The sequence below is a fragment of the Micropterus salmoides genome, unplaced genomic scaffold (genome assembly GCF_014851395.1).
Source record: "Micropterus salmoides isolate LMB-PRFRI ecotype aquatic unplaced genomic scaffold, ASM1485139v1 Ms_hic_scaffold_6, whole genome shotgun sequence".
NCBI classification, from domain to species: Eukaryota; Metazoa; Chordata; class Actinopteri; order Centrarchiformes; family Centrarchidae; genus Micropterus; species Micropterus salmoides.
In genome coordinates, this window is record NW_024044348.1 from 20363104 (window position 1) to 20377385 (window position 14282).

The 14282-nt window shown below is 43.6% G+C and overlaps 1 protein-coding gene across 1 annotated transcript in view; it reads right to left on the reverse strand.

Annotated features, from left to right (window-relative positions):
* The window catches only part of zfhx3 (zinc finger homeobox 3), a 113810-nt gene that overhangs the window by 85219 nt on the left and 14309 nt on the right, over nucleotides 1-14282 (reverse strand). Inside the window, 4 exon segments of the mRNA XM_038700886.1 lie at nucleotides 1021-1517; nucleotides 4417-4996; nucleotides 5197-6125; nucleotides 6128-7694. Coding sequence (XP_038556814.1) covers nucleotides 1021-1517; nucleotides 4417-4996; nucleotides 5197-6125; nucleotides 6128-7658 — 3537 coding nt within the window. The 5' untranslated portion in view covers nucleotides 7659-7694.

Here is a 14282-nt window from a genome sequence, read left to right on the forward strand (position 1 = left end):
GTTATTTCAGCATAAATGCATGTTTTTAATATTTTATTTTAAAACAGAATATTAGTTAGTTTTTAAACATGCTTTAAAGCACAAAGCTTGAAGCAGCACATTTTGACATGCATTTTATTACCTCCTTTCCAAAAGTAGTAATACCTTAATATACTAAAATACAAATATAAAAGTGTCTTTACTTTTTAAGAGTCAAACACTTGACATCGAAGTGGACTTAATATAAATAAAACAAACATGTACTAGGAGACAGTGCACATTACATTGTTAAATGTTAGATTATGTTGATGTGTATGTAGTATAGGCTTACAGGGAATATGTGATGTCAGCGTTTGTTTGTGTTTTGGGGTGTGTGTGTGTGTGTGTGTGTGTGTGTGTGTGTGTGTGTGTGTGCGCAGCTATGCCAGTTTGGGTTAAGCGCAGAGTGGCCAAAGCCGCAGACATACAGGATAGGTACCTAAGTGGAATCAGGCCTGTTAGATTTATGGCCATTTGTTCGGAGAGTGTTCATCCATTGGCTATTATGGAATGATTAGAGGAGAAGGTGAAGCTCCAAGTCCAGCAAAAATCAATACGGCTGTCGAGAACGATTCAGCCTTTCCCGCTCCGAGGAGTATTAGCACCAAACCTCTGTCTCCTCACACTTCTTCATTCGTCTCCAAGTGATTCACCCCAAGCCTCCAAACCATTCCCCTGCCATGTTCTTCTCATGGCAGCAGTGTGGCCCTGCTTCTGTTTGACTACTGGGAAGGAAAGGCAACAAAGCTATCATTCATGCTTCGGGAGAGCAGCTAGTTTAATGGTGTGGGCACCACTAGAACATTTACTGTGTCTTGTGGAGGAGTATCAAATTTGCAAGGAGAGGATTAAGGACACATTTTGACATTTGTGTAAAACTCATCAAAGTTAAATTGGATAATAAAATATAGTAAATTGTGGAATAATATTGCAGGTTGTCTATTGTGCTGCATGAAAAAGTCCGGAGTGGTGGGGTTGATAAAGGACATGAGGACTACTAACCTTGTACAGTTTGAGGCTAGCCTCATGGCGGGAATTAACAGTGTGCATCCTCAGCTTCTCCAGGCTGTTAGTGTAGTAGTCGCAGGCATTGCACTTCAGGTGCACTGGATTACCTATGGCTACACACTTAAGGCGCCATTCATTGCCTTTGCCCCCCTCTTTGATGTGGGCCACAAGCTGGTACTTTTGCACATGTTTGTCTGTCTTGCAGTGCAGCTGGAAGTTGGCCTTGAGCTGAGTGGTGTAGTGGCACAACTTGCACTGGTGAGAGTCGCCCACCACAGCACGCCACTCCTCTTCTGGTAGGTTCCGTTCAGCTCCCATATGCATGCCAAGCACATCCAGGTTGTCAGTGGTGAAGCGGTTGCACACAGCACACTGAAAGAGCTTGAGGGAGGGATCGCTGGTTTGTGACAGACTTTCTCCCAGGGTCATCAGTTCTTCAGACACCAACTGGCCACCGCCCAGTCGCACATCCATAGGGATTTCCCCACCTACTAGAACACAAGGACACAAAGAAGAAAGGAAAAGGGTTAAAAGGGATTTAGATGGTTGCTTTTATACATATATCATTACGTTAGACAGTCAAAGACTCAATACTAGTTCAGGTTTCTAAGTTCACTTCTTTTATCTATTAGTAATTCACTTTAGGATGTGTACATTGTTATTTTATTATTTAGAGTTAGAGAGCACAGTGTTTTCCATATGTTGTGCCACTCTCATCATGAATAACAAGAAACAATGTTCAACTTAGAAAAACCATGCTTTGTCTGCCGGTATGATATTGCTAGGAGGGGATAAAGTGCATGTATGTATTTATGGGCCTATAGCTTTACTTGCATTGAGCTGAGAAAGAAGAAAGCCTAGACTTTTCAATAGAGATCAAAACCTCACACTGCCAGAGAATAAACATACACATTGCCCTGTTTGGTCTGGCGCACTCATGGCCTGTCTATAAATCAACTCGAGAAGCCATGAGCTCCACTGAAAAACCTAGTTATTTTATTATAAGTGAGGAACTAAGGAGTTCCCATGCACACATTACAGTAAATCAAATCCATCGCCCTTGTTCGCTGACTAATAATATAAAAGAATTCACTTCTTTGCTTGGATTCTTCTGCTTCTTTCTCTCCAGATTGCCTCTAAATCAGTATGGACACCTAACAGATTAATTCTGCTTGGTACTGAGTCTAAACAATGGAGAGGGGAACAAAAACACAGAAAGCACACATCCTATGACACCAATCACAGAACTGATGTCTATAGAGTCTGGGAAGGCTGACTTTGAAAATTAATGCTAAGAAATGAGGTAAGCAGCCGGCGTTTTTGCCTCTGCTTGCTGATCTTTAATCTTTCACTGCCCAGACTGAGCATGCAGGCTTGACCCCGCCTGGCTTTACACTAAATTAATTCCAGCAGCTCCTTTTTATTTATTGCTGCAGTATGCAGTCTGCTCTTGGAATTTTCTCCATTACCTGAGTTTTTATAGCCAGGAGAGGGAGACCTTTGAGAAGCCCTCTGAAATCACTCCCCACACAGACCCAGCTCCCCAGTCAAGGCTCCTTACGCTCTTTCTCTTACAAACACACAGATAAACATGCATGCCCAATCGCTATCCTAGTCCTACTTTTACTGCACCTTACACCTCTAATTTTTACCTGGCTCTCATGCTCCATTACTAAGCAGATTCAATGAATTATCACAGACCTGGATCCTGTTTCTTACTAAATTCTGGCTGTAGACAGTTTTCCTAAAAGTTATTTTATAGTGAAACTATAATATTGTGAAAATATATGTCAACCCATGTCCAGATTTATAGGTTGCTAGTGCTAGGCAAATCTTAAAAGGTTCTGACTCATAAAGAAGAATTTTTACACATCATCATTCTTTGTTTTTTAACTTTCTAAAACTAATGTTTATAAGTCAACAGCTGACTTGTCTTTTGTGCTGCTTCACAATACGATAGACAACACATACCAGCCCAAATAACAAAGTCACATCCCGCACCCACCTCAAATCTTTCTCTACAATGGCTGAGTATTGGGAATGAGGATTACCAGGAGGCTGAGATCATGTGAGGTCAACATTTGTTATCTCTCTTCAGCAATACACTCAGAAGTCAAAAATCCACAGTGATAGCATGAAAGAGCACCTCTCACTTTAGCTGCTTGGTCTGAGATCTCTTGTGATGCCAGATTCTCTCAAGAGATTTACTGAGTCTTATGTATAACACTTTAGAGTTAATATCAGAGTGTTTGTGTATGATGGCTTTAAGAGTTCCTTAAAGTGTGACCAAGGATGACACCACTGTAGTTTATGGCCCCAGACTGTGTCATCATTGCCTCCCTTGTAACATGCTTATTACAAGTCACCTCACAGGAAAATGAACCAGATGGCAGAAGAGGGGGAGAAAGAATTAGTCACAGCAATCAATTCTTGTTTGTGTCTTTGAACTGGCGACAGTTGGAGACAAGTCTGTACAAACTGTGGGGTTGTAACTGGCATGCCAAACACTCCGCCATGCTGCTGAATTACCCATGCTGAGCCGTCTAACCTCCCTTCTTTGACCAAGATAAAATTTATAGCTGCAATTACAAAGTAGAAAAAAAATTGAGATCTCAGTGGTGAAGTTCAGCAGCGGTTTGGGAATAATTCCATGAAAAGGCTCAGGCTGGCTGCCTGAGGGGGAGGGCAGGGAGAAGAGAACATAGAGGTTTGGCCCTTCAACTCACCTTTGTGAGCAAAATTGGGTATCACAAAGTGAACTTCATAATTCAGTCAAAATTACATCAACACAGTGTCACTTAGATGTCCTGTTAAGGACTGTGGGAGAGGAAAAACAAATTACCTCTGGACTACTTGGCACCTTCGTAGTTTTACATTTGTAGATTAAAGTAATTTGCAGACTGGTTTTGTGTGCAAGAAAGTTTTACTATGGATGTGAGATTAAGGCATTGAGATAGGCCTACTGCCATGAGGATGTATGAAAGGGTCTGGGGTAAGCCCCCCAGTAAACTTGTTTTAAATGTATAATCTTTCTTTTACCTCTCACTCTTCATGTCAGTGACACTGCTTATAAAATGACAGAATTATGTCTAATTCACTAGGGCTGGCATACCTTAGGGCAAGAGAAAGCCCCCAAAACTAAAAAAATATACATAGCAGTGGAGAGGGGGCAATATGTGGATATTCCTGCTCACCATTTTTTGTTTTATTATCTCAATAAAAAAGCGAATGACCTTAATGTTCTGTGTTCCTGTAAATGGATGAAGTAGGATTCACGACGGTGAAGTTGAAATATGATTCCACATGAAAGAAATAACTGTGAACTGTACTTTGTGATTATGTGGCAAGTAGGGGAATTTCTAAGAGTAAGAGATGCAAAATGGGGCTCACCAAGTGCGGGGGCCAGGGCGGCCATGTTGGGATCCAGATGAAAGCTCCCCATCAGGAACTGTGCCTCAGCTCCAGCTGGGTCTATCTTGAGGCCAGGTGGAAGGCTCATATTCTGGGTCAGGTAATATTGGTAGAGCTCAGCCTCCGAGGGTGAAGGCATGGCTCCCAAGCCAAGTCGACCATGCTGCATCTGAGTCACATTCTGCTGAAGTAGCATCATGTTGTGCATGTGCTTCTCGCTGGTCATGTGGATACGCAGGTTCCGTGCCACATTGGTCTCGTAGTCGCATACCTCACACCGCCAAGTAGGTTTGCTCTTTGGCTTGGTCGGGGAGGGGGCCCCACACGGTCCAGCCATATGGGCGGAGGACTGTGTAGGATGATGGTGTGGAGGGTGATGGCTACTGGCCTGGGTCACTGAGGGGACAGCTACCACTCCTCCTGGGGTATGTCCAAACACCTGCTCCTGTGCAGAGCCAATGGAGCCTCCATTCTGCAGTGTCTGCATGTTGTTCAGGTGCTTGTCTGACTGCATGTGGATGCTTAGGTTCCCCTTTGTGGTGGTCGAGTAGTTACACACCTAGAAAATACAGGACAATTTATCTTGAACTGCAATAAAGTGATACATACACTACTTTTAAATATTATACTTATTATAATATATACTTACATAAGCCTAAATCGCTTAACAAATCAACACTATAAAAACAACTTCAAATGAACCCCTTAAAAAAATAAATAAAATAAAATCGAGCGTCAGTACATTTCTTTCCTACGTACCTCACACCGGAAGGGTTTGTATCCACACGTATAGCTTTCTCCACGAGCCAGACGAGGGTGGCTCTGACCACTGCTGCAGTACACACATGAGCCTCCAGAGTCTGGGTGCTTCTCTTTCATGTGGGCCTCCAACGTCTGCTGGTACTTGTAATGCCAGTTGCATTTTGGACACTTGAGTGTCTTGCATGAGTTGCGTGAATGCATCATGGTCATGTGACCACCCAAGGAGCGTGAGGAACCCAGAACGGTGTCACATTTAGGGCATTCTACCCCACTTCCTCCGCTGCCACCAGGCCCATGGTTCTGTGAACACTCGCCCATCCCTGTTATGTCACAGGAGCCCCCTGCAATAGGGTGGGAGTGGCCATGAGATGAAGGCTGGAGGTGAAGATGATGGTGGTGCATGTGATGATGGTGCAGAAGGGCTCCATTTTCCTCCTCTCCCTCTGCCTGGCAATCATTTGGTTCTGGAGCTGTGGCACTATCTCGATTGGCACTTTCATCAGCAGCAGCATTGGAGGACCGAGGTGAAGAGGAAGTGCCAGCAGTGTCATCCTCGCTCCTTCTGACGGCAGCTGCCGCCATTGCCATGGGAACAGTGGGCCCCTGGCAGTTAAAGCTCAGAGGGAGTTCTGAGGTCCTCCCCCCACCGTCTGCAGCTGAATCCTCTTTCTTGACAGAGGAAGTGGAAGCAGGGGCTTTGCTGTTGAGTGTGGAACTGACTGCAGAGGTGCAGGCAGAAGGCTGGAGAGCGCTACTAGGCATTAATAAAGGAGATTTGGAAATGCTTTGGTTTGAGACAGCTGTTTCCCCCACTTCACCCCCGCTGCTGCTACTGTTACCACCACAGGCCACTGCAGAGCTTTCTGCCTCCACCTCATCTTCCTCTTCCCCTAATAACAGTTCCTCTTCTTCTTCTGAGCCCCCCTCTGGCTCGGTAGGTGCACCTTGCTTTCATGTCTCTCAGTGTCCCCATCCTCGTCCTTGCATGCCAACTCTTTCCCAGCAGGCTCCTCTGTTCCCCCTCCCTGTTTCGGCAGGGCACTGGAGTCTTTGGCAGAGCCTGGGGATGAGGTAAGAGTGGATGCTTTAGGAATGCTCAACCCTCCAAGAGAGAGGACTGAGCTTAGCGGGGTTTGTTGTTGTTGCTGGAGGCCAGAGTCAGAGTCTTTGTTCAGGAGGGTGTCACTTCCCCCGCTGCTGCTTCCAGGCTCCAGATGGACACCACTAAATGTGCCATAGAAGCTCTGGCCAGAGTTAATGGGAAGCAGGGTAGGTGGCAGAGGAGTGCTCTTGTTTTTTGGTTCCAGGAAACTGATGAGGGGCTCTTTATCCTTCCCAATGCCCTGGATGATGGCAGAGGCATGCTTGTCCCCTAGCAGCTGCCGCTCGTCCTCACACAGTGTCATGCGGTGATCATGGACGGCATGAGTGGCAAAGGAACGCGCATAGCCAAAGGACAGCTTGCAGATAAAACACATGAGAATGGGCTTACCCTTGCCATATAGGGCAAGCCCATCAAATTTGGAGAAATCCACGTTGTTGGGAACATCTTTGGATACACAGGACTTCTTGGCAGACCCATCGCTGTTCAGGTAATCCTTGTTGCTTTTGTGCCGCACATCGAAAACACGGAAACTGTGCAGGACAGGGCTGAGGCCTGCCATGGTTGAGGTATTGGGGAAACCTTGGTCTGAATTGCCAAACCACTTCCCGAAGGACGAGGCTATGTGGAACGTGTTGATGATGTGAGGGTAGACCGAGGATGAAGTCCCAGCAGGTTCCCCCGGTTTCCCCGCACTGGTGAGAGAGTTTGTGGGAAGCAGGCTGGGTACCATGCCCCCACCACTTTGGATCAACTGACTGAGGCTCTCTACAATGTAGGCTGAGCCATCTGGCTGGTAGACTATCTCTCCAGCCAGGTTCTCCACATCACTGCTCTCCTCTTCCTCTTCCTCCTCTCCTTCCTCACTCCCACTCTCAGGTGCTCCTTGCTGTCGTGTGGGGTGATGTCTCAGAAGAGTGGGCATGCCCCCACCCCCGGAAGCCATCGGCACCCCAGGAAAGGGTTGAAGACTTGGGAAACAGCTGTCAATCTCCATTTCATCTAAGTCCTCAGATTCTTCCTCTTCGCCACAGCTCACTCCCTCTGGCTCTTCTTCTACAATACCCTCTCTTCTGGGATGCAGCTGGCCTGTGGCAGAGCTATCACAGTGGGCCGGGGGTGATGACTGTTTTGGCTGCTGCTGCTGTGACTGTAGTTCTCTCACCCTGTCACTGGAGTTTTGGGGTTGAGGAGGGTAGGGAGCAGAGAGAGACAAGGGGTCCAGGGAAGGGGCCTGGTTGGTGCAGGGGACCTGTGAGCTAGAGTGATCGTTCCAGGGCTGTGGTGGTTGCTGCTGCTGGGAGGAGCCGAGCCCATCGTCTGTCCCAGAAACCACAGGAGACTCACAGCTGTCCATGCTGATGCCTACATGAGGCGTTCATCGCATCCAGGCCTGCCGAGACACAAATTGGGAGACATAAAAAGTTGTTGTATTTGGGGTGTTTAATATAAACACACATGCATATACATAAGCACACATAACTCATCATGGCAATGTTGGAAACGTACATTTCTATATTTTACAAAATATTACTATGCATATTAACAACAGATCAGAAAGAAAATATGGAAGCAATCCGATGTATAGGTCCCTTCAAAGACAAAAAAATTGAATGTATGGTGCAATGGGTGAGAGACAAAAGTCTGAGATATAATTGGAAAAATGACACCATGCTCATTACGTTAGATTAGGTACTTAAACACAATACCTGAGACAAGCACTAATAAGCCGTCCATGATTCATCTTCCTGCCATATCAGGAAGGTACCATCTTTTATCTTCACCTTCCAAACAACACCCCTAATCTTATATTCTGCAAATCCTACATCCGTTTTTAATTAACTTGCAGTCAGAAAAAAGGAGAAACAGGCTAACTTAATGGATCAAATAGATTCCTTGTGAGATAATTAGACACTGAGAAGCCACCCATCAGCACATTGAACATTTACATAACAGGAAAAAAAGGGGGAAACTAAAAAAGATATTCTTAACAGTATCGCCATTATCACTCAATCTTCAAGTTGAATACACATAATAGGAATAGAATACATGTGCATTATGGATATATGTGTGTATGAACTCTAACAAGAGCAATAAAAGGCAGTATTTTCTAAGAGACTAAAATATATAAGCTGGGTTGGGACTTCACTGCAGCTGTGTTTAGATCTTGCATCCAATAACCTCTGCGCTCAGCCTGGTTTCAAACACTCCAGCCACCCTCCGCCACTGAAATAATAAATGGGAGCTGAGCTTTCGGGAGCTGGCCATGCCCCGAGCATCTGAGAGGCCTAACACAGGCTGCAATTTAGAGCACAGAAGAGATAAAATGATAGCACAAGATACTGCTGAGCTAATAATTTTATTAAAGGGATGCAGCCAACATTGATTAAAGGGGGCAATCGGGCTGAAACCAATAACTCTGGGCTGCCCTTTAACCCACCGGTACTGAATATTACATGAGCAAAGTTTCCCGGCACCAAGCTCACTGCCATGTCCCGGTTGATTAGCACATTCACTGCTTGCACTTGATTTATTTACTTATTTACTTAGGGATGCAAATTTCAGCTGTGATCCAAATGGAGTCTACCCCCACACCCTAACATATTAAACACTGAGGGAGAGGAGAGATTGATAATGTCTGTCTGCCTCTTCATGAATGTCTGATGAAGCTCACCTCCCACACAACATACCTGTGACCTCTCTAGCCTATATGTACTTAAACTACAAAAATAATGGCTGTCCATTTCGAAGATGTGCTTTTATATTTAGACTTTTGAATGAACAATAATAGGCCAGAGTGTGGGCAAAGTAACAATAAAGAAGAAACACTAGGATGATAAAACAATGACTTTGATGAAGGAAATTTAGAATATGACTTCAAAGATGGTGTTGATGTTATTGTCATAAATACCTGGGGACAGACATTTTCTGTCAGTATGGCCCATATTTTTGTTTTGTTTACACACTACAGAAGCTAACCCCAATGACCCTTGCCTTGCTTTGCATATAAAATGAAAGATATTAGACTGGCTGGCTTATTAACAAGATTGCTTTATACAGCCAGACATGATTTAGAGATGGCTGCCATATTGAGTGAGGGGATACTAGCCCTACTGGTCTGTATTTATTATCTGCTCCATTAATAAGTGGCTATGAGCTCAACAGCCATTTCATACAAATGGACTGAGGGCAGTGAGAGTAAGGCAAGAAAAAAAATGCCACATGTCAAACAGACAGTGATTCTTTAAACTAAAAGCATGTGGATAAACTGCACAAATGAAACGGGGGGGAAAAAGCTGAAAATGTGACTTGTCTCAAAGGACTGCCTCATAGGAAAAAGTCTCCTGTCTCAGCATGGCGCGTTTCACACCTTGTTCCTGTAATCTATTCTATCAGCCCCTCCTCCAGATTCCACTACCTGTCTCAACCAGGCCTGGGGAAATCTTTGCCCATATGCACAACTTGTAGTTAAGACTGTTACTTCACAATGACCTCTAAAGTTCTCTCCTCTCATTTTTGCAATCTTTGCATGGTCTTGAGTATGAACAGAGTGGCTATAGTGTACCTTAGCGAGGGTATGTACCCATCCATTCAAATTACTGCTGTAAGATACCTGAAGCAATTAGCAATAGACAGGAGAACACGATGACTCTTGATCAGCGCTGGAGCTCTGAGCCAGCTTGGTGTGTCCACTGCTTACAGAAAACAGGATTGTCCTTCAAAATCAAGATGGTGTAATTCAATAACCTGCAGTGGTTACTGATGAGCAATGGGATTGTCTGGAGTCGGCAAGTCGCAGATGGGCCAACTGATATAACGCTGTTTGTCTCTCGGAGGTCTGCCTGGCTCAGTGACACCTGTTTAAAGCAGGAAAAGCTTTAATCTCTGGGAGGCACTAAACAAGTCCAGGAGACAGACAAAGAGACGCGGTCGAAGAAGAGGGGAAGTGGAGGAGGCCGGTGTCTCCGTGTGCTGACTGTGTTAATAACCGCAAATCAAAATGATGGAGAAGCCCACTAAGGTGACTACTGCTGAGTGGTATTATGTAAGGTTATATACTGTAATATGTAGAAAAGTTGTTATTTTCTTGTGCATAATGGCACTAGTGCTGATTGCACAAAACAAGTGATCCTGCCATGGCTTCTGCCCTTGTATTGTAATTTTCAATGTGGGCCCACTGAGTTGACAATACACAGCCTGTATGCAGCCAAAACAAGCCATAGCTGACAATAAGAGATAATCAGAGGGAAGAAAAGGCTGGATTCCTGAGCTGATCTGAGGGAGAGTGTGCTGATGCACAGATCCTGACTCTAGAACTCACACTCCTGCTGCCACCTGCCTTCAAAGGCTTTATGCAAGGGTCCCCCTGCGCTCTCTCTCTCTGCAGACAAAAATATAAAATTCATACTTCACCTCCTTCCACCACCACCTTAACAAAGCAGGTTGAACCTTGTAAAAAGGCCTCAGTACTAATGAACACTGTCAGAGAGTGGGTCTGGATGTCATTTGGTAGGGATGGAAAATGAGATAAGTTTTAAGTTATGGGTCCTTTCATTAGGTGGGATTTACCGGCCAACTGAGGGAGGAATTAAAGGCTAAGGAACCATCTGATTATAAGCATGCCTGATCACCTGCCTGAAGGCCTGACCTTGCCTCCAGAGGACCCTGTTCTCCAGAGTTTCCTGAGGGAATTAGCTCCGACTTAGCCCGAACTGTGAAAACCGCTGGGCTACGGGTGTGTTGCAGCCTTGATCCTTACTCCTACCCACATATAAGTCAGCAGTGAGGGAAACACCTCTTTAAAATGAAAAAACACTGTTTCTTAATACCCCCAACCCTAACAGTACACCAGATCTGATTTTCAATTGTCCCTCAGTGATGTTGCCTGTCTGTGTCTGGTCTCTGAGCCATCACAGAGCCTGGCCAGCCACCGCAGGGTAAGGGGCGCTTATTGGAAAATCAATGGCGTGAACGCTAAGCAAGTTACAGGAAGATGTGGGAAGGAAGGGTTCTTATTGATAAAGCAGGGAAAGGCCTTTGATGTTGCACTAGGGACATGCTCATTGATGGGGGAACCATTGTAGTCCTCAGGCAGACTGAAGAACGGGTTTATCTCCTAGGTTTGTTCCAATTAATCGCCAATAAAAGGAGTGCATGCATTGCACTCTTAAACATAAGTCCATTCTAATGCCCGACAAGACTTAGTAAATTCTGGTTTTAACACTGTGCAATTACAGTTAAGAAATTACATTTCTAACACTGCAAGTGTTTCTGCCTTTATCTACTGTCTATTCTCTGCCAAAACCAACTGTAGCCCATACCTAATACAACAACCTGAGTCCAAGGACTAACCCATGCCACATCTGTGCAAGCGTAGTTGTAAACGGGTAGATTGGTGTTACAAGATGACTTACTGTACAGAATCGAAAATAAATGCATGAAATTATACGTAAAATACTCTTACTGTCATCAGAAACTTTATGTATGTAATTTATATAAATCAACTATTATACTTTATATTAATCAAGTATTTTAACAAATTCATACTTTTTATGAAATAATAAACAGTGACACTGATTCTGTAGTCACTGTAGTAGTAGCACAGTGTCTGAAATGGAAAAATGCATAACATCTTTTAGTCGATATCACAGGGTCACTGTTGTGAGCCAAAAAAGTTTGTCAACCACTGCTATAGGCGATACACCATTATAAATATATTAGGTACATGGAGTTCTTGTTCCCTCTGACACTGCAAATCAGACAATTAACCATGTACAGCATTGTTTATTGTTTGCTGTAAATATTCTCTCTACTATTCTGCTATAGCAGTCATAAGGGTGCTCCAGTATTGCTCCAACTGCAGGAGGCAAAAAGTCACCTCAGGTCGATGGCACTCAGCCTGTAAACAGGGCTTCCCGTAAAATCAATGATCTTCAGTAGGAGCTATCAGTCTGTAGAACAGAAATAGCCATGGCTGTGTTGAGTCTGAGGCAGGGAAGAACAGTACTGTGTGTTTACATGAGTGTGTGTGAGTAGGGGGGGGGGGGGGGGGGGCGGTCACTGGCATGTCTGGGAGTATTTCTCACAGATAGCAGAACTGAAGCATGTTACAACCAGTGAAACGATGGATGGTATAGAGACAAACTCATATTGCCAAAAAAGCAACATCTGCTGATTTATGAGCAAACTCATATTGCCAAAAAAAGCAACATTGATTTGTTTGTAGTATCAATTGCCTCCTTTGTTAATAGACTTGAAATAGAACCTTGAAAATGATTTTACCCTTTATGCAACACCATCAAATTCTACTAATCCATTCCATATTGCAGAACGGAAACAAAGTGATTTAAGAAAAAGCAGCAGTAAAATCACACTGCAGAACTGTATGTTCCACACAGGACAATCGGATTAAATGATCTGATCGGTGCTCAGCTAACTTCTAAAACCCTCTAGAGGGGATTTACACGTGGCACTAGAGTGTTTCCTCAGTTTTGGAGGGTGTGATAGAAACAGCGTGCTGGTGTAATTAGAAGTAGTTAATTAGCTGTGGGTTAATTACTGGGTTCTGCAGAGTGTTGGTGAAAGACCTGGTGGGATGGCATAGCAAAGGGAAGCAGCGAACACGCAGCAGGAAGCTCCCAGTCTCCCGCCAATTAGCAACCAGCATGGGGGGGCTTCTATGGTACACTAGGAGTACACATGTGAGAAGGCTCATATCATCTCACTCAAACCATAGTACAGGGGAGGAGATAATGGGAGAGAAGACAAAATACATTCCATTTAAATATGCATACTGTTAGAAACAGTTTTCACTAATGTTTTGGTAAAAAAAAAGACACTGAAATGCAACTGATACCCAAAAGAAAATGACAACTGGGTTTCTGAAGAATGCCAGATTAAGAATAAAACTATTTTAATTACTACAAAAGTAATTTCTTATTACAGCAGCCACAAACTATCTTTCTTCATTTACAAACCATACTGAAAGACTGTACTGTATTCTTTTCCTGTTATGTCGCATGTGGTTAATTTATCAAAAGCTTTGTAATTTATAACAGCATTAATTATCCTTGGAATTAAGGTGTTGATGTATTATCAGAAAAGGGCTATGGGGCACAAGCTAACATTCGCCCCCTGGCAAACCAGTGCACAGAGCACACTCTAAAATTGCAAGACAGAGATAACTTCAAGCTTTCAAATACTTATTAGATTAGTTAGATACACTCCACCCATTTCTGCTCAATTTTGGACAGACATGGATCCTGAATGATTTGCACCAGTCTGACATGGAACCTCACATCCTTTAGCATGCAGTGCTGACTTTCCCATAGTGTGGAATGCAGAAATGCTGAGAAAACACTTGGTACTTTGTACACTGGTCTTTCTGGCACTAATCAATCAGAAAACATCACACTGATCATGATCCTTGGGAAGATTTCTACATGCAAAACCTTTAGAAATCCCATAAAGATATTTTTTGATAGAGATGCACCAAAATGAAAATTCTTGGCTGAAGCAGAAACCAAATACAATGAAAAAAATTCCCAAATATCAAACGAGGTTTTTCACATTTCTTTCCTTTCCATTTTATTATTGCCTTTTTTGATCATTGCATAAATTAAATAGTTAAAATGTGCTTTTTCCTCAGTGTCAAGTGACTGTGGTGGGTGGGTCCAAGACCTGAGAGGGTCCGGTAAAGTAAATTACATGTGTCCATTTACTTTCAATGGACACATGTAATATGTTTTATGCTTTCTGTGAATATAATCCAATTAATCTTATTTACATACTGTATAGACATTATTTTGAAAACAGTTGTTATGCCACATTTGCATGCTTGCTGAGAATTGCAAGCACTACTGCAATACTGCTTTTAAACGCTATAATATCCTTTGCGGGGTTCATCAATGGTGATAAATGCTTTGAAGTATATCTTTTATAAACGTTTAGAGTCTTTAATATTTTATTACACTTAGCAGAA